The sequence below is a fragment of the Physella acuta genome, unplaced genomic scaffold (genome assembly GCF_028476545.2).
Source record: "Physella acuta isolate Inbredline_101_S28 unplaced genomic scaffold, ASM2847654v3 ptg000557l, whole genome shotgun sequence".
Classification (NCBI taxonomy): Eukaryota; Metazoa; Mollusca; class Gastropoda; family Physidae; genus Physella; species Physella acuta.
The window spans coordinates 127220-149634 of NW_026732076.1; the positions used below are offsets into that span (position 1 = coordinate 127220).

General features: G+C 37.0%; 1 protein-coding gene across 6 annotated transcripts in view; it reads right to left on the reverse strand.

Moving 5' to 3' along the window:
- The window catches only part of LOC131946388 (spermatogenesis-associated protein 1), a 62006-nt gene that overhangs the window by 24749 nt on the left and 14842 nt on the right, over nt 1-22415 (reverse strand). For 5 of the 6 annotated variants that reach the window (XM_059307118.1, XM_059307124.1, XM_059307121.1 and 2 more), the window contains exons 2-5: nt 5681-5787; nt 3944-4058; nt 3215-3268; nt 1700-1841 (exon numbers count right to left, since the gene is read on the reverse strand). In XM_059307118.1, coding sequence (XP_059163101.1) covers nt 1700-1841; nt 3215-3268; nt 3944-4058; nt 5681-5787 — 418 coding nt within the window. Of the gene's footprint in view, nt 1-1699; nt 1842-3214; nt 3269-3943; nt 4059-5680; nt 5788-11260; nt 11837-22415 lie in introns of those variants that run through there. The other variant, XM_059307119.1, reaches the window with a different exon arrangement.

The following is a 22415-nucleotide window of genomic DNA, read 5'->3' on the forward strand; positions in this document are numbered from 1 at the left end:
GTTATAAATAGTGGTTCATTTTTTATATAATGAAGTGTGGGTATCTAATGAAACATTATAGAATATTATATTATTTTTTGTTTACTAGATTGTAGCTCTTTGTTTACTAAAATTAGCCTTTTGTTTACTACTTTTTGCCCATAGTTTAATTCATAACTCTTTCGCTGTTTGATATCTGTTGTGAAAAAAATCATAAACACATCTGTAGGCCTATTGCACTTGGTTGTAATGTAATAACACATTAAAATTGACCAATGACCTATGATTTTTTAAAAGTTGTAGGCTTATTATTGAAAAGATAAATAAAAATAATTCTATATAAGTTTAACTTATCCCCCCACCTTATTCCCTCCACAGAGGTGTCTAAAATAAAAATTGACATTGTGACATTAATGACATTGTGACATTAATGACATTGTGACATTAATGACATTGTGACATTAAGGTGTCATCCATAAATGGTGTCACGCTTTTTTTGACAATTTTTACCTCCCCCCCCCCTCCCCTCCGTCGCAAATCGTCACAAAAAGCCAAACCCCCCACCCCTAAAATGAGGTCACACCTCAGCCTAAAACCCCCCTCCCCCCCCCCCCCCCTCAAAATTGCAGTTTAATTTTTCTTAAAACATCCATCTTTTTCCAAAATCTTGTCTGAACTCTCTCAACATAGAGTATTTTGATCAATTCATATTACAATTTATTAAAACAGTTTTCTAAAATGCGAAATAACTGCTAAAATTGGTTTTCTAACATTACTTTTTGTTAATGCAAAAATGTGACGTCCCATCATCTGAACCCCCCCCCCCCCCCCTCCCCCTCATCACACACCGTCACAAAGTTACGCCCCCCCTTTCCCCCCTACGAGTGTGACGTCATTTATGGACGACCCCTAATGACATTAGTGGAGGTGAGTTGTCTTTCCTTAGAATTTTTTATGCTTGATTAAACACAGTTTTCCGGATCAGGGTGAATTTTGGGGTTTGGGTTAAGGTAAGTGGTAGGGTAAGGGATAGGGTTAGGGTAAGTGAGAGTTTAGGGTAAGTGATATGGTTCTGGCAAGTTATAGACCCAAAAGGTATAAAAACAAACCATTTTATTTGTACATAGGAGGGTCTGAAGCCTACTTATTTAAAAAAAAATTATTTAATAATCTAAATACAAGTTCAACAAGTTCTAGGGTCAAACTAAATCACATTTTTTGTCAAAATGAGAAAGAGCGGCAAAACTTACCATTTCTAAACAAAGCATAATTTCTATGAGTTGGAGGCAAAACTTACCATTTCTAAACAAAGCATAATTTCTATGAGTTGGCGGCAAAACTTACCATTTCTAAACAAAGCATAATTTCTATGAGTTGGCGGCAAAACTTACCATTTCTAAACAAAGCATCATTTCTATGAGTTGGCGGCAAAACTTACCATTTCTAAACAAAGCATAATTTCTATGAGTTGGAGGCAAAACTTACCATTTCTAAACAAAGCATCATTTCTATGAGTTGGCGGCAAAACTTACCATTTCTAAACAAAGCATAATTTCTATGAGTTGGCGGCAAAACTTACCATTTCTAAACAAAGCATAATTTCTATGAGTTGGCGGCAAAACTTACCATTTCTAAACAAAGCATAATTTCTATGAGTTGGCGGCAAAACTTACCATTTCTAAACAAAGCATAATTTCTATGAGTTGGCGGCAAAACTTACCATTTCTAAACAAAGCATAATTTCTATGAGTTGGAGATGTCCTTCTGGAGAGTGGAGGAGACTGAGAGGACCTTTCACTGCTGGCAATTGCTTCTCTTATCTCTTGTGTTGTTTCAAGAATATATAATTCAGGAGCATAGGCCTAAGAATCATACAAAGTTTGTTCATTAATTCAGGAGCATAGGCCTAAGAATCATACAAAGTTTGTTCATTAATTCAGGAGCATAGGCCTAAGAATCATACAAAGTTTGTTCATTAATTCAGGAGCATAGGCCTAAGAATCATACAAAGTTTGTTCATTAATTCAGGAGCATAGGCCTAAGAATCATACAAAGTTTGTTCATTAATTCAGGAGCATAGGCCTAAGAATCATACAAAGTTTGTTCATTAATTCAGGAGCATAGGCCTAAGAATCATACAAAGTTTGTTCATTAATTCAGGAGCATAGGCCTAAGAATCATACAAAGTTTGTTCATTTCAAAAGTAGGTTAGGTTTGCCTGTCATCCCTCCTGGGAATATATACTCCACCCTCAAAGGCTTGATATGATGAATACTATCATAGAATTTATTTTCTTTACACCAGAGGATATAATTGACACTTAAGTGTAATGAGCTTCATTAAATCATAAATTAGACCTTTGAAATATTTACTATAAGCATAGGAGCTGCAAGGATACCACTAATTATTAAAATCAATCCAGAATGTTTACCAAATCCTGTAAGGTCACACTGAATCTAAAAATATTTGGTATCAATAAAAACTTGGAAGCACCGAGTTCCCATCTTAGGTTTCGGTGACCATTGATTGGGGATACTGCATCGGGTGTTAGTGTCAGGGTTAGTGTCAGGGTTAGTGTCAGGGTTAGTTGTATTAGTGGATTCAACAGTAAAACTGTTCCAAGTGCATCTGCCTGCATTTACATTCCTTTTAAAAAGGCTACGTACTAAGGATGCTGTGGGCTACCATAATCCATGAATAAATTGATGTGTCGTCCTGAGCCCCAGCAGGAGGCGATTTGGTGCCCCGGGCTCCCACATAGTGCCCCTGGCTCCCACATGGTGCCCCTGGCTCCCACATGGTGCCCCTGGATCCCACATGGTGCCCCTGGCTCCCACATGGTGCCCCGGGCTCCCACATAGTGCCCCTGGCTCCCACATGGTGCCCCTGGCTCCCACATGGTGCCCCTGGCTCCCACATGGTGCCCCGGGCTCCCACATGGTGCCCCTGGCTCCCACATGGTGCCCCGGGCTCCCACATGGTGCCCCTGGCTCCCAAATACTTTAAAGATACACTATGGATACAATGGGCTACTATAATTGTTAGCTAAATCAAATCAGGCGTTATGGTCAACTGGGGAATGTGAGCACTATGGCACTCATACAAGTTTTAAAGAGCACCCTAAAATAGGAACACAATGGGCCACTACATTCAATGATCAAACCGAAACAGAGGAAGCACCCATTGCGGTTGTGTGAACTTTTCAGCTAAGTTACAATAAGACAAAAAAACTTACTACTGGTGGAATAAAATGTTTGGCCTTTAACTGATATTCCTGTTTGGTTCTTAGCTGAAAAAAAGAAAGGTGGGTAGAATGTAGAGGGTGGCATATGACATGAGTAGGGTGGCATATGACATGAAACATTGAATGAAGTCTGGTTGTTACCCCATGGTGAAATAACAGCATGTATCAAGGGAAATCAAATCCCATTTCAAACTAAATACTAACCATTTGTGAAATTAAGCCTATCCTAATCAACACAATTAATGACAAATATTTTGAAAGGTAGGACTATAAGTTTCATGAAAATAGTTGATAAATAAAACAATAAAATACAGCACCCTAGTGAAGTTCTCTTTGGTTCAAATTGTGATTGGTTTGTGAGAGGGGGTGGGGTAGAACAGTGGATACTTTTTTATAATGAACTTCAACAAAATGCTAGACAAAAATGCTAGACAGAGGAAAAAATTAATTGAAACAAATGTTAGACAGAGGAAAAAATTTATTGAAACAAATGCTAGACAGAGGATAAAATCTACAACAAAAGGCTAGTCAAAGGATCTTGTAAAGAAAACTTACCCTTGTAAAACTTACCCATGTAAAACTTACCCTTGTAAAATTTACCCTTGTAAAACTTACCCTTGTAAAACTTACCCCTGTAAAACTTACCCCTGTAAAACTTACCCTTGTAAAACTTACCCTTGTAAGACTTACCCTTGTAAGACTTACCCTTGTAAGACTTACCCTTGTAAGACTTCTGCCAACACTCCTCAGGAAAACATAAGGGACGAGCTCATCCAACTGGAGCTGTTGAACAATTTCTTCTCGAATGTCTACAAGCCGTAGGTCTCCAGGAACCCTAGGTTAGATCAAGTCAATGGAAGAGTTACTTTCTAATGTATTGGTTGAGCTATTGGAATTTCACTTGATCACTAGTGGTCTGGATTATATTGTTAAATCTGATATGTGTGCGCAATACAGTTCTATGCTATTTTATTGTGCATTTGATTACATTTTAACAGCACTCCAGCACTCCCCCTTAACACAATTACAAGTAAGTGTTAAATTCCTGCAGTAAGTGTTAAATTCCTGCAGTAAGTGTTAAATTCCTGCATTTGAACTATTAGAACTCCTATCCCAGAAACCAAATAGCCAAACTTTTAGAACTACAGATCCCAGAAACCAAATAGCCAAACTTTTAGAACTACAAATCCCAGAAACCAAATAGCCAAACTTTTAGAACTACAGATCCCAGAAACCAAATAGCCAAACTTTTAGAACTACAGATCCCAGAAACCAAATAGCCAAACTTTTAGAACTACAGATCCCAGAAACCAAATAGCCAAACTTTTAGAACTAAAGATCTCAGAAACCAAATAGCCAAACTTTTAGAACTACAGATCCCAGAAACCAAATAGCCAAACTTTTAGAACTACAGATCCCAGAAACCAAATAGCCAAACTTTTAGAACTACAGATCCCAGAAACCAAATAGCCAAACTTTTAGAACTACAGATCCCAGAAACCAAATAGCCAAACTTTTAGAACTACAGATCCCAGAAACCAAATAGCCAAACTTTTAGAACTAAAGAATTCAGAAACCAAATAGCCAAACTTTTAGAACTAAAGATCTCAGAAACCAAATAGCCAAACTTTTAGAACTACAGATTTAGAACTGCCATTGGAGGTGGCTATTTCAACACCAAAAATTTAAAGATTTTACCCAGCCTTTGTGTTTGGAGTGAGAGGTCGATTTCCAGGGGATGACTTGTGTGGTGAAAGGTAGTGAGGGTAGGTATGTGGGAAAGGTAGTGAGGGTAGGTATGTGTGGAAGGTAGTGAGGGTAGGTATGTGTGGAAGGTAGTGAGGGTAGGTATGTGTGGAAGGTAGTGAGGGTAGGTATGTGGGAAAGGTAGTGAGGGTAGGTATGTGGGAAAGGTAGTGAGGGTAGGTATGTGTGGAAGATAGTGAGGGTAGGTATGTGTGGAAGGTAGTGAGGGTAGGTATGTGGGAAAGGTAGTGAGGGTAGGTATGTGTGGAAGATAGTGAGGGTAGGTATGTGTGGAAGGTAGTGAGGGTAGGTATGTGTGGAGGGTAGTTTGTGTTGCCACTTCTGTTTGTGTTTTAGTTTTGATTGTGGTTGGTTGTGGTTAGGGTTAAGTTTACAGTTAGGTTTATGGTTATGAGTCCATACTTGTATATAGAAATTTAATTGGAAGATGAATATATTTCCAAAACCCTGGCAGTGCCGGGGGTATATGCTGCTTAATAAACATACAAATCACAGTCCTTTACATATAGTGATAGGTTTTTCACTGAGTCCAGTACAGGGCCTGGCTGGGACGGCTAGTGTATATATATATATATATATATATATATATATATATATATATATATATATATATATATATATATATATATATATATATATGTGTGTGTGTGTAAATGCAATCGTATGATGCCTGCATAGTAGAGAACTCACCTGATAATCCCCACTGACACCGTCTCTGTGACGACATTGTTTAGAATATTGTTGAACGTTTCCCGCCATAATTCGCTTGGAACTTTGTAAACATGCAGATCACAAAGCTAGGGAAAAATATGTTTGCTCTTACATTTTTGTTTCATTACAAAAATAAGTTAAATATATACATTTGAGAGATGATGTAACTAATTAAATAAAATTGCTAAATAAGATACTTTCAATGGAAACAAAAATAAAAGCGCTGATATCCAATTTTCGATGATACGTCTTATATAACAAATATTTGCTAAAAAGAATTGAAAGGAACAATTTTTTTTATTGAAAGGAACATTTTTTTTTTCTATTTTAAAAATAGACCGCATATATTGCATAGTTATAGTTCTTTTTGAGGCTTAAGTTAAACGAATAAGCAATGTGCTAATTTTGTTTTCAAGTGATTTATATTTAGCTTCTATTTAAGTATTATGTACGTTAAGAATTTCTGAACTTCTTGTTTAACTGGTTCACGGTCAAAACAGCCCCATCTAATCGACCCCAGACAAAACGACCCAATCAAAATATCCCCGTCAAAATGGTTCCCGTCATATTGACTCGTGACATATTGAGTCCCAACAAATCAGCTCCTGACATATTGGTTCCAGACAAAATCGCTTCCGCCATATTGGCTCTGAACAAATAATTGTATGACCACTATTTGCATAAAAGTAACCATTTTGTCCAACCTCCACTTCTACTAAAAGTCTTTTAAATGTGTGTATACATAGACACATATATTTGATTCTCATTCCTGTATATTTTAATTTTAAAATGCCACCGCTCTTTCTAAAGTGCATAGAAACATAAAATGATTTTCCGATCATTCATATAAATTTTATACACAGATGCTGTTGACCGAAGTTTTTTCGACCATAGATGATTGGCCCACGCTTTGACAACAGCGAAGGGTTGTCCACAGGCAATTTATAAAGTAGGGTTGTCCACAGGCAATTTATAAAGCAGGGTTGTCCACAGGCAATTTATAAAGCAGGGTTGTCCACAGGCAATTTATAAAGCAGGGTTGTCCACAGGCAATTTATAAAGCAGGGTTGTCCACAGGCAATTTATAAAGCAGGGTTGTCCACAGGCAATTTATAAAGCAGGGTTGTCCACAGGCAATTTATAAAGCAGGGTTGTCCACAGGCAATTTATAAAGTAGGGTTGTCCACAGGCAATTTATAAAGCAGGGTTGTCCACAGGCAATTTATAAAGCAGGGTTGTCCACAGGCAATTTATAAAGCAGGGTTGTCCACAGGCAATTTATAAAGTAGGGTTGTCCACAGGCAATTTATAAAGCAGGGTTGTCCACAGGCAATTTATAAAGCAGGGTTGTCCACAGGCAATTTATAAAGCAGGGTTGTCCACAGGCAATTTATAAAGCAGGGTTGTCCACAGGCAATTTATAAAGCAGGGTTGTCCACAGGCAATTTATAAAGCAGGGTTTGCAGGACTAGGCCTACACCAAGAGGCGTCGCAAGGCAAAGGGTGGGGGTGTGGACACCATTTAGGAGGGTGACACCTGACAAAAAAATTGCCAAATAAATAGAAGAAAAATAATTTTACCAGTTCAATTAATGATTAATTAATTAAAAAGTCTTTAAAGTATTTTAAATTGAAGATTCCGACATTAGGGGAGTGACACCAATTTGCTAACTATAAAGAAAACAATGCTACATCCAGCTGTATTAATAGCTGACTATAGATAAGCATCGTTATTATCGTTATTATTAACTGTGCTCAATTTAAAGCTATCACGGGGGAGTGGGGGGGGGGGGGGGGGGAAGAGAGGGGGGGGGGGTGTTTTATACCAACTGCAAAATTTACAGAGGAATAAAATGTTTAGTTGAATATTTTCAATAACTGTTAAGAAAATCAACGTCCGGGCTAGGTGTAACACCATATCTATTAATTTACTATAAAACCATTCTTGTTTCAACCTGATATACATACATATATATATATATATATATATATATATATATATATATATATATATATATATATATATATATATATGTACTAGATGAATACCCGTGCTCTGCCACGGTTAATCATTTTTAAATGTACCAATTTGGGAACAGAACAAATATAAACACCAACACAACACAAACACAACTCAAACATAAACACAACAAAAACACAAAACAAACACAACACGCCACAAACGGAACGGAACGCAACACAAACACAACACAAACATGACACAAACAAGACACAAACACAACACAAAACAAACACAAAACAACACGACACGACACAAACACAACACAAACACAACACAAACGCAACACAAACACAACACAAATATGACACAAACATGACACAAACACAACAAAACTCAACACAAACACAACATAAACACAAAAACAAAAACAACACGACACAAAAGCAACACAAACACAACACAAACATGACACAAACACAAAACAAACGCAACACAAACACGACACAAACACAACAAAAACACAACACAAACACAACACAAAACAAACACAACACGACACAAACGCAACACAAACACAACACAAACATGACACAAACACAACAAAAACACAACACAAACAAAACCGAACATAACACAAACACAACACAAACACGATACAAACACAACACAACACAAACAACTCAACATAACACAAACACAACGCAAACACAAACACAATGCAAACACAAACGCAAAAAAAAAAAAACGCTTTCCTATGCGTCGGCACCCAGAGAGAGACTTTCCAGCATTCTCTAAAAGTCTAATTTCACCATCCGTTTTCTTCTTCTTCTTCTTCGTTCTTAATTAAGTATATGATGGAGGAATTAAACAACAAGCCCAACTTCGTGTATGAACTGGACTGTGGTCTCCAGATCAGCGGGTGCCCCATACAGTTTTTCCTTGAGTGGGGTGTGTAGGGAACAGTATTTAAAATAGAATAAAATCTCATAGAAAAATAGAATTGCACGCCAAATAAATTGTGCATAATAGTGCGGGATATTATTAGTACTTTATAAATTCAAATGCGTTCTCAAATTTTTACTCAAATTACTCAAAATTTGACAGAAGGCAGAAAATTAAATCTTTTACTTACATGTGAAATTTCATTTATCTATCTGAGACAGAACTCACGTTATAGGCTTTTGAAAAATTCAAAGTAGAAAAAGTACCACTTCCGGTTATCGGAAATCGCTCAAAAGTTGATCAGGATCTACGATTTTGATAAAATACTTATATATAAAATTTCATCAACCTAGCTGTAACGGTACTCAAGTTATCGTGTTTACACACAGACAGACAGACACACAGACATACGGACAAGATTGCAAAATTATGTTTTTCCGTATCAGTGAGGTGTAAAACGTCGAGATTTGTAAAAATCTTGTTTTTTTTTTTGCACGATTACAATACTTTCTCTATACGAGAAAGTAAAAATGTATGCTATTCCACGTAGAAATTCAAATCTACTTCTGTTTTCACGTTCTGAAATTAAATTTGCTATCCTGCCCTCTTTTTGTAAATATTGTTGTTGTTTTTTTTTGTGTTTTTTTTTTTGTGATGGTTCACCAAGCAGTATTGCCTCCATCTCTACTTCCACTCTTCCTTGTTCTTCTTTTAGTTTTTTGAGCAAACAAAAGTCTATAGAGTGATCTTGTTCTTCTTTTAGTTTTTTGAGCAAACAAAAATCTATAGAGTGATACTTTCTGACGATTACCTGCCACCACCTGTGCCACCCCTCGTGTTTTGGGTCCTTATAATTCCATTTAGATAATTGTAATGTACAGATGGATTCTTTCATTCTTTTTGCGAAATATGGTGGTGAAGCCACCTATCTTTTTATCCTTTTTACACTCCAGTCATCCCCATTGTCCACCTCATAAAGATAGCAACTAGCTTTGTCTCTTGGCGTTCCACCATGTTGTATGATGCCCGCGGCTTTTGATTTTGGTTCTTTGATGTTTGTCTCACCTAGTTTACATAGAAGGAGCTATAAAAGACAGTAGTGACCGCATTTCGCAATATTTAGGTGTTTCTTATTTGTGTTTAAGACACTCCCGTAATCTCCAGTCGCTGTTACCCAATGGTTCACCTTATAAGAATAGCAACTAGCATCGTCTCTTCTCTTGAACGTTTTGCCTCATTGTATGCCTTATTTCGATAGTTATCTAGGTAGGAGCTATAAGTAATACATATTTTGCGATATAAGTATTTTTATGTTTGTCGGCCTTATGGTTTGTCGGCCTTATGGTCTGTCGGCCTTTTGACTGTCGGCCTTATTTACTGTCGGCCTTATGTCCTGTCGGCCATATGTCCTGTCGGCCTTTCATCTGTCGGTCTTTTGTCCGTGTCGGCCTTTTGTTTTGTCGGCCTTTTGGATGTCGGCCTTTTGTCCTAAACCCATTTTAAACAGGATGCTATTTGGCACTCTGGGTTATCCTATGAGCACGATGGCGCCTGGTAGTTTTAAGGAGCCAGGGGCCGTACGCTGCGCCTATGCGGTAGTGTAATCGGGGGGGGGGGGGGGGCTCCTGAGAGCGCCACTTTACGTCGAAAAACATCTGTAGTCAGACAATCTTAGCACTTTATGAATCTATTCATTTTAGAAAGTGAGGGCGCATTTAATATTCACTAAAAATGTACAGACGTTGAAAAAAAAATCTGTCTATGTATGCAAATAGGCACGTGCAAACTCAAACATGTACGCACACAACACACGCACATTGCCATAATCCTCATTGGTGATCGATCTATGTGTAGTTTTCTGTGTGCGCAAATTTTTATTTGTTTTTCTGTGTGCATATTTCTCTTTGCCTATTTTTTACTTCCTCGTATACTATGACGTATACGTATTGTAATTGTAATTGTGTTGTTCTGTAAAGTATTGACCGAAGGACACCCAACCTTTGATCGCTCAGTAGCCTGGGCTGCCTGGGTTTAAGCCTACTAGTTGTGTCATTTCTTAATATTGAAAATGTATTTACTTTACAGACTTTTGACTCAAGTGGCCTTTAATGGCATCTATTTCGATGTTAAACAGTTAAATCAATTTGTAAAGCCAAATAGAATGATTGTTTTCTTAACTACGACTGTAATCAATAATGTAGCTCGAAATGGGCTGTTTAATTATTTTTATTACTCATTTTGGCACTCCCTAGGTCGGGGTTTAGGGTGGCCACCCGACCTCGCCGATCTACAACTCTCAAACGACTGGGGCGACATGGGGAGGGGGATGGGATTATTGACATTTTAATGGGGGAAAATCGTTCTGCGATACATAGAGCAATGTAACGGTACAGTAATGGCACGAATTATATACGTATCTCTAGGTGCCTATATATATATATATATATATATATATATATATATATATATATATATATATATATATATATATATACATATATATATACATATATATATATATATATACATATATGCTTTTTTATGTATTTACACACATACAATATTTGAGAAGCATTTGCGTTTAAAAAAGTCGATATCTTGAGGAAATGTCAATCTAACGCCAAGGTTTAGCACTATTGTTTTTTTAATCGTACCTTAGGCTTCAGTCTGTTATAGCCGGGCTTATCGTCTGCTGGTACATTTAAGTTCGGGGGTAGCTTGACAGCCCGTCCCCTACTCATTGTAGCCTGATGTTGGCAGGAAAAGTTTAGCAACAAGACAACTGGATTAGTAATTCAGATTGTCGCGTAGACGGTGGAAAACCAATCCAGACAAGTCGGCAACATAATAGAAGCAGAGATTTACAGGCGCCAGCCTACAAACATGCCTCCACAACAACTGGGCCAAAAAATATTTACAGAAACCAAAATAGTTGTATGCATATCACCAATAACAACAGCTGTGTGAATATCACCGTTCACAATAGTTGTGTGGATATCACCAATAATAATAGATGTGTGAATATCACAATTCACGGTAGTAGTGTGACTATCAACGTCCACAATAGTTTTGTGAATATCACCACCAATCACAATAGTTGTGTGAATATCACCACCAATCACAATAGTTGTGTGAATATCACCAATCACAATAGTTGTGTGAATATCACCAATCACAATAGTTGTGTGAATATCACCGTGCTTTGGCTGTTGCTATCGGTGTTGGAATGCTGCCAATGCCTGGTTCAACAAGTGTCTGTAAACTGGCATTGTATCTATGCTGGAATGTCAACACTTCAGGTCATTCGTCAAACTTTCTCCTAGCACCGCCCCCCCCCCCCCCCGCCTCCACCCGCTCTTCACACACACACACACACACACAGCTAGAACTAGGCAGTTAAGAATTATATCAACCAGCTTTGCTAGAAAATGTCCCTTAAACAACTGACATCTAATGTCTGACCTACACACCTGACATTTAATGTCTGACCTACACACCTGACATCTAATGTCTGACCTACACACCTGACATCTAATGTCTGACCTACACACCTGACATCTAATGTCTGACCTACTGACATCTAATGTCTGACCTACTGACATCTAATGTCTGACCTACACACCTGACATCTAATGTCTGACCTACACACCTGACATCTAATGTCTGACCTACTGACATCTAATGTCTGACCTACACACCTGACATCTAATGTCTGACCTACACACCTGACATCTAATGTCTGACCTACACACCTGACATCTAATGTCTGACCTACACACCTGACATCTAATGTCTGACCTACTGACATCTAATGTCTGACCTACTGACATCTAATGTCTGACCTACACACCTGACATCTAATGTCTGACCTACACACCTGACATCTAATGTCTGACCTACTGACATCTAATGTCTGACCTACACACCTGACATCTAATGTCTGACCTACACACCTGACATCTAATGTCTGACCTACACACCTGACATCTAATGTCTGACCTACACACCTGACATCTAATGTCTGACCTACACACCTGACATCTAATGTCTGACCTACACACCTGACATCTAATGTCTGACCAGCACATGACATCTAATGTCTGACCTACACACCTGACATCTAATGTCTGACCTACACACATGACATCTAATGTCTGACCTACACACCTGACATCTAATGTCTGACCTACACACCTGACATCTAATGTCTGACCTACACACATGACATCTAATGTCTGACCTACACACCTGACATCTAATGTCTGACCTACACACATGAATCTAATGTCTGACCAGCACATGACATCTAATGTCTGACCTACAACATGACATCTAATGTCTGACCTACACACCTGACATCTAATGTCTGACCTACACACCTGACATCTAATGTCTGACCTACAACATGACATCTAATGTCTGACCTACACACATGACATCTAATGTCTGACCTACACACCTGACATCTAATGTCTGACCTACACACATGACATCTAATGTCTGACCAGCACATGACATCTAATGTCTGACCTACAACATGACATCTAATGTCTGACCTACACACCTGACATCTAATGTCTGACCTACACACCTGACATCTAATGTCTGACCTACACACCTGACATCTAATGTCTGACCTACAACATGACATCTAATGTCTGACCTACACACCTGACATCTAATGTCTGACCTACACACCTGACATCTAATGTCTGACCTACTGACATCTAATGTCTGACCTACACACCTGACATCTAATGTCTGACCTACACACCTTATCACTGTAAACAATGTATCTATTAAGATAATTAACACAATTAACGATCACTAATTAGATGATCGTCAGCCAACTCTCACCTCAGACAGGCACTCAAATATTACACCACCACTTACACTTACATCACTTAAACCACCACTTACACTTACATCACTTACACCAACACTTACACTTACATCACTTACACCACCACTTACACTTACATCACTTAAACCACCACTTACACTTACATCACTTACACCACCACTTACACTTATACCACCACTTACACCACTTACACCACCACTTACACTTACATCACTTACACCATCACTTACACTTACACCACTTACACCACCACTTACACTTACATCACTTAAACCACCACTTACACTTACATCACTTACACCACCACTTACACTTACATCACTTACACCACCACTTACACTTACATCACTTAAACCACCACTTACACTTACATCACTTACACCACCACTTACACTTACATCACTTAAACCACCACTTACACTTACATCACTTACACCACTACTTACACTTACATCACTTAAACCACCACTTACACTTACATCACTTGCACCACCACTTACACTTACATCACTTACACCACCACTTACACTTACATCACTTAAACCAAACTTACACTTTCATCACTTAAACCACCACTTACATTTACATCACTTACATAATCTGTTGGCCAACCACGGATACAACGTGTCTCATCTTCTTGTGGGGGTTAGGGGTGGGGGGGGGGGAGAAGAAACCTTCAACTTACTAGAAGAGTCAATCTGCTTAAAATGTAAGCGAGTTGAAAGACTAGAGTAGCTCCCCTTAAAATGTAAGCGAGTTGAAAGACTAGAGTAGCTCCCCTTAAAATGTAAGCGAGTTGAAAGACTAGAGTAGCTCCCCTTAAAATGTAAGCGAATTGAAAGACTAGAGTAGCTCCCCTTACAAGAAAGGTGCAGTGAATTAAATGAGGACTCTTTTAATCACAGACAAAAAAGAGAATTCAACAGCAACCTCAAGAGGACCATTCAATGGAGCAAATCAAAATGGACCATTCAATAAAGCAGAAGAAAAAGTCAAAGATTTAAAGACAAGCATACATAGATCTACTACCCAGGTGAAAGTATAGGTTCAAATGGCAGATCAATCACCGACTTGAGTCAAACGTTTTTAATTGACTTTAAACATCACAGTCTTGACGTCACAACAGTTGATATTGGCCGTCTTGACGTCACAACAGTTGATATTGGCCGTCTTGACGTCACAACAGTTGATATTGGCCGTCTTGACGTCACAACAGCTGATATTGGCCGTCTTGACTATACTGTCTTTCAATTAGACTGTCTTAAACTAGACTGTCTTACAACCAGACTGTCTTTAAATTTCCTCGTGTGTTCCACTAGGCATCAGACGATATTTCTGGAACTTGACAGAATATGTATGGCTTGGTAGTTTTACATCAAATAGACTCTTGATGGAACTTGACCGAATATGTATGGTTTGGTAGTTTTACATCAAATAGACTCTTGATGGAACTTGACAGAATATGTATGGCTTGGTAGTTTTACATCAAATAGACTCTTGATTCCTTCCTGCACACAAAGTGCTTGACTTTAAAGTAACGAACATTCTTTAGAAAATGTGTTTTCTGTGAGGTGATTTGGAAATCTTTAAACATTCTTTAGAAAATGTGTTTTCTGTGAGGTGATTTGGAAATCTTTAAACATTCTTTAGAAAATGTGTTTTCTGTGAGGTGATTTGGAAATCTTTAATACTTTAAGCATTCTTTAGAAAATGTGTTTTCTGTGAGGTGATTTGGAAATCTTTAAACATTCTTTAGAAAATGTGTTTTCTGTGAGGTGATTTGGAAACCTTTAAACATTCTTTAGAAAATGTGTTTTCTGTGAGGTGATTTGGAAATCTTTAATACTTTAAGCATTCTTTAGAAAATGTGTTTTCTGTGAGGTGATTTGAAAATCTTTAAACATTCTTTAGAAAATGTGTTTTCTGTGAGGTGATTTGGAAATCTTTAATACTTTAAGCATTCTTTAGAAAATGTGTTTTCTGTGAGGTGATTTGGAAATCTTTAAACATTCTTTAGAAAATGTGTTTTCTGTGATGTGATTTGGAAATCTTTAAACATTCTTTAGAAAATGTGTTTCTGTGATGTGATTTGGAAATCTTTAATACTTTAAGCATTCTTTAGAAAATGTGTTTTCTGTGAGGTGATTTGGAAATCTTTAAACATTCTTTAGAAAATGTGTTTTCTGTGAGGTGATTTGGAAATCTTTAAACATTCTTTAGAAAATGTGTTTTCTGTGATGTGATTTGGAAATCTTTAAACATTCTTTAGAAAATGTGTTTTCTGTGAGGTGATTTGTAAATCTTTAAACATTCTTTAGAAAATGTGTTTTCTGTGAGGTGATTTGGAAATCTTTTATACTTTAAGCATTCTTTAGAAAATGTGTTTTCTGTGAGGTGATTTGGAAATCTTTAAACATTCTTTAGAAAATGTGTTTTCTGTGAGGTGATTTGGAAATCTTTAAACATTCTTTAGAAAATGTGTTTTCTGTGATGTGATTTGGAAATCTTTAAACATTCTTTAGAAAATGTGTTTTCTGTCAGGTGATTTGGAAATCTTTAAACATTCTTTAGAAAATGTGTTTTCTGTGATGTGATTTGGAAATCTTTAAACATTCTTTACAAAATGTGTTTCTGTGATGTGATTTGGAAATCTTTAAACATTCTTTAGAAAATGTGTTTTCTGTGAGGTGATTTGGAAATCTTTAAACATTCTTTAGAAAATGTGTTTTCTGTGAGGTGATTTGGAAATCTTTAAACATTCTTTAGAAAATGTGTTTTCTGTGATGTGATTTGGAAATCTTTAAACATTCTTTAGAAAATGTGTTTTCTGTGAGGTGATTTGGAAATCTTTAAACATTCTTTAGAAAATGTGTTTTCTGTGAGGTGATTTGGAAATCTTTAAACATTCTTTAGAAAATGTGTTTTCTGTGATGTGATTTGGAAATCTTTAAACATTCTTTAGAAAATGTGTTTTCTGTGAGGTGATTTGGAAATCTTTAAACATTCTTTAGAAAATGTGTTTTCTGTGAGGTAATTTGGAAATCTTTAAACATTCTTTAGAAAATGTGTTTTCTGTGATGTGATTTGGAAATCTTTAAACATTCTTTAGAAAATGTGTTTTCTGTGATGTGATTTGGAAATCTTTAAACATTCTTTAGAAAATGTGTTTTCTGTGATGTGATTTGGAAATCTTTAAACATTCTTTAGAAAATGTGTTTTCTGTGATGTGATTTGGAAATCTTTAAACATTCTTTAGAAAATGTGTTTTCTGTGATGTGATTTGGAAATCTTTAAACATCTCCTTATAAATGTGCGATCTCAAAGAATCTCTTCAAGAATTAATAATAGCTTCACACGACTTGACATTTCCAAGGCTTTTAAGAACCGGATATGACGCTATTCAACCATTTATTACGCTATACAACCCTATCTGACGCTATACAACACTGTATGACGCTATACAACACTGTATGACGCTATACAACCATATATGACGCTATACAACCCTACATGACGCTATACAACAGCTGTACATTTTGTTTCATTTCGGCCATTCTGTCAGAGGTTAGGGTTAGGGTTAGGGTGAGGGTTAGCCTACCCTAACCCTAACCCAGAGGGCATTATTGCATTGGGTGGAAGGCATGCACCTGCCCATCAAACCATTATTTTAATGTTTGGCCTGTTTCAAACAAATGTGTTGCAGCTGTACCAGAGTCAAGCTAAACCGTTTGTACCAGAGTCAAGCTAAACCGTTTGTACCAGAGTCAAGCTAGTCAACAAGAGAACATCGCTAAACTAAGATTTTTTCCATCCCGCAAGGTGGAAACAGACGAGAATAACATCTCATTTAGATGTTTTAAAGATGACATTATTTCCTCTACACTCCGTAGACTATAGATCTGTGGGAATGTAAATAAGGATGAATTTGACGAAATACTTTTTAATCGAAGTTGATCCCGTATCTCATGTCGTTTTTATGGGACAGTAAAATGTATATAATTTGGGTTCAAATTAAGTTTTTATAAAATGGAACGTTAAAATGTATATAATTTGGGTTCAAATTAAGATTTTATATAATGGGACGGTAAAATGTATATAATTTGGGTTCAAATTAAGTTTTTATATAATGGGACGGTAAAATGTATATAATTTGGGTTCAAATTAAGATTTTATTTAACGGAACGGTAAAATGTATATAATTTGGGTTCAAATTAAGTTTTTATATTATGGGACGGTAAAATGTATATAATTTGGGTTCAAATTAAGTTTTTATATAATGGGACGGTAAAATTTATCTAATTTCGGTTCAAATTAAGATTTGTATATAATGGGACGGTAAAATGAATATAATTTGGGTTCAAATTAAGATATTATATAATGGGACGGTTAAATGTATAAAATTTGGGTTCAAATTAAGTTTTTATATAATGGGACGGTAAAATGTATATAATTTGGATTCAAATTAAGATTTTATATAATGGGACGGTAAAGTGTATATAATTTGGGTTCAAATTAAGTTTTTATATAATGGGACGGTAAAATGTATAATCAATAAAATGTATTATATAAAATATAAAATGTATAATCAATAATTCCATCAATAATTCCATCAATAATTCCATCAATAATTATATCAATAATTCCATCAATAATTATATCAATAATTCCATCAATAATTCAGTCAATAATTTAAACATGATCAAAACATTGTCTCTGAATAAAACAAGCGACCCTTTCAGTCAATGCTAGAAACCATTGATTGGCCGCTACATCATCATATTGATACACAATATACAGCAACGACACAATGAAAACCCAAATACAATGGTACCTCATCATATTGATACACAATATACAGCAGCGTAATCAGTGGCGTAGGCAGGGGGGGGGGTGGTTATAACCCCCTATGGACCCCCAAAATGACTACTTTTTTACGTTAACCATTCAGCTATTGACTTGTGCAGATATTATTTAGGGCTTAAACACTAAACACTTAAGCCTGGCAGCCTCTAGGACAACAATGTATATCATTGTGATGAGAATTACCAGTAGAATTCAGTTACGATTTTTATTATCGCGCTAAATTAGTGTATAATAATCTTGAACGCAGTAGGCCAAGGGAAAGTTGGCCAAGGTTAGATCAGTTAAGGAGTGTTGAAGGATAGGGGTGTGCTACGTGGGTAGGCCTTTGTTGCCAAATATGATTGTAGTGCAACCGGAAAGCGTCTAGAAATAAAAAATGAAAAACAACAAAGGAATTGATTATTATTCGCATGCCGGATGAAACAAGTAAACTGAAAACTTAAAAAGATAAGTAAAATGAAAATTATAAAGATAGCAGAGGAGTAAGCAGGAGTGATGGGGGGGGGGGGGGGGGTAGGGGGCTAGGACCTTCAAAATGACAATCCTTTACGTTAAGTTACAGCTATTGACGACAATGGACTTGTGTCGCTATCATTCAGTGCTTAAACAACAAACACTCAGGGTCGCAATAGGCGAAGGGAAAGCCCAACAAGGTTATCGGTTAAGTTGTGTAGTAGGGGGATGAATATTTGTGTCTATTATAAAATACTACCGGAGGGGGTGAGGGTGGGCTGAATATTGGTAGGTGTCTATTATAAAATACTACCGGAGGGGGTGAGGGTGGGGTGAATATTGGTAGGTGTCTATTATAAAATATTACCGGAGGGGGTGAGGGTGGGGTGAATATTGGTAGGTGTCTATTATAAAATACTACCGGAGGGGGTGAGGGTTGGCTGAATATTGGTAGGTGTCTATTATAAAATACTACCGGAGGGGGTGAGGGTTGGCTGATTGGTAGGTGTCTATTATAAAATACTACCGGAGGGGGTGAGGGTGGGCTGAATATTGGTAGGTGTCTATTATAAAATACTACCGGAGGGGGTGAGGGTGGGCTGAATATTGGTAGGTGTCTATTATAAAATACTACCGGAGGGGGTGAGGGTGGGGTGAATATTGGTAGGTGTCTATTATAAAATACTACCGGAGGGGGTGAGGGTGGGGTGAATATTGGTAGGTGTCTATTATAAAATACTACCGGAGGGGGTGAGGGTGGGGTGAATATTGGTAGGTGTCTATTATAAAATACTACCGGAGGGGGTGAGGGTGGGCTGAATATTGGTAGGTGTCTATTATAAAATACTACCGGAGGGGGTGAGGGTTGGCTGATTGGTAGGTGTCTATTATAAAATACTACCGGAGGGGGTGAGGGTGGGCTGAATATTGGTAGGTGTCTATTATAAAATACTACCGGAGGGGGTGAGGGTGGGCTGAATATTGGTAGGTGTCTATTATAAAATACTACCGGAGGGGGTGAGGGTTGGCTGATTGGTAGGTGTCTATTATAAAATACTACCGGAGGGGGTGAGGGTGGGCTGAATATTGGTAGGTGTCTATTATAAAATACTACCGGAGGGGGTGAGGGTGGGCTGAATATTGGTAGGTGTCTATTATAAAATACTACCGGATGCGCAACGGGCAGGAAAGCGTGACCTTGACCCACAATTGTTGACACAAAACTTGTGTTGGTAGATAGAAAAACTGCGTAATATAGATGTAGAGCCAGGAACCTACAGTAGTCATTAAATAAAGACAGAGAAGAAATACCAATAATTATTTATTTTCTTATTCGCATAGTCGTGTTTCAATGTGTATCTTTTTACTACTTCAAGCAATTTAAATTCATTTTAATGATGGCGGATGGAAAAAGGAAATTAAAAACTACTTTATTAACTGATTTCTTTACAAAGAAAAATAAAACTGAAAATGATAAAAATGAAGATGGTACTATTGCTTCTCAATAATAATAGTAGCGAATACAATTTATTAACACATCAAAAAGACAATCGTGGCTTGCACATTCAATAGAGAAATTAACACCTAAAGCATCAGCATCTCGACTTAAGCGATTGTGCGCAACAAGATGTATTGAAGGTCATAAGTCCGTCTACATTTTTATACATCAAAAACAACTTTAGATGAACTGGAAATTATGTCATCCTGGCACGATACAACAACTTTTTCAACAGTGGTTCATCTTTAAGAAGAAATTAGGAGTCTTGAGTTTCAAGTTTCTCTTAGAGTTATCTCAAAAATCTTTGCAATAACAATTCCTGTCAGCAGAATACCCAAACAGAAAACGTTGATTATCTGCGGCTTTAAAATTTTCTGAACATTCAAGTAGCCTACTAGTGAATATGCGGAAGGATGCTGAATCAGAATGCACTACCTTATTTAATGAAGTCAAAGACATTTGTGGGGAGTTCGACATAGATATACTTATTCCACGTCGAGCTAGTAAACAAATTCAACACTGCAATGTGATGGCAAATACTCCCCAAGAGTATTACACAATAGCTCTATTTATTCCTTTCATTGATTCCGTTATATGCCAAATAGGAGACAGATTGCTAAAACATAAATATGTTTTGGGAGGTTTTTAATGTATTTTTCCCAAAGAACAGGAAAAGATTGCCATAACACTTATGCAATAAACCGGGAGTGATCTCCCCTTAACCTTCTCGAATATTATTATATAACACTACGTGGGATGGCAACTCGGAATATAGACATGATTTTTAATTACTTAAACTTTTAAAAATAGAATAGAATCTAGTAGAAAAAAGAATTGCGCACCAAGCGAACGCCAAAACACAATGTGCATAATAGTGCGGAATATTATTAGTACTTTATAAATTTACATGCGTTTTTTGAGAAATTGGAAATAGCGTAAATTACTACTTCTGGTCAACGGAAATTACTCAAAATTTGACAGAAGGTAGAGAATTAAATCTTTTACTTACATGTGAAATTTTATTTCTCTATCTGAAATAGTACTCAAGTTATAGGCTTTTGAAAAATTCAAAGTAGAAAAAGTACCACTTCCGGTTATCGGAAATCGCTCAAAAGTTGATACGGATCTACGATTTTGATAAAATACTTATATATGAAATTTCATCAACCTAGTTGTAACGGTACTCAAGTTATCGTGTTTACACACACAGATGCACACACACACAGACACACAGACATACGGACAAGATTGCAAAATTATGTTTTTCCGTATCAGTGAGGTGTAAAACGTCGAGATTTGTAAAAATCTCGATTTTTTTTTTTTGCACGATTACAAGACTTTCTCTATACTTCGTCGGGTGCCTTATAGGGCACTTCCTGGCAACGCAGGCACTTCAAATTTGGCAGGCTCCTGCCTTGGGGCAATAGAACACGGAGGCCGGTATCGGTTGGCCGCAAAGTCCACGAAGAGAGGGTCAAAACTGACCTCGACTGACCGGCGCCTTGTTTGAGATATATTACGAAAAAACTTTTGCCGAACTACCCCCCCCCCCTGATATTTTGTAGTAGAAAAACACATAGGGGTGTCAGAAAAAAACTCGCCATATCAGGGAAAATTCTGCAAAGTGGTCAAAACTGATCAGACGTATTTCTCTATGTAATCTTGTGTAATTTATGGGGAAAACATAGGGGAATTTCAACACAGATTTTAGGGCATTTGATTTACCGTCTTTACATCTAGCTAATTTTTTACATGCACCTAGGTAAATGGCTAGGCTGTATGGAAAAACTGTCGGTATGACTCAAAGCCCTCCATGGGGGCTAAAAAATGACTGCGATTGGAATTCTCCTTACATGAGATATATATAAATAAATTGACGAACGATCTCCCTAATATTTTGTGAGGTCGTAGACCTACCCTGGAGGGTAACAAAAAACATTCCCGTCGGAAAAAACCTTAGGGTAGTTAGATTTGTCCAGGTGCCGTATTATCTTATATAAACAGTTGTTTGTGAAAAAGTAATAAAGACTACGTCATTTGGTAAATGTACAGGGGAGATAACTTTTTAAAGTAATAATTTTAAAATACTGTTTTTGTTATTTTAAAGAAAAAACAAAATTCACAAAGTTTA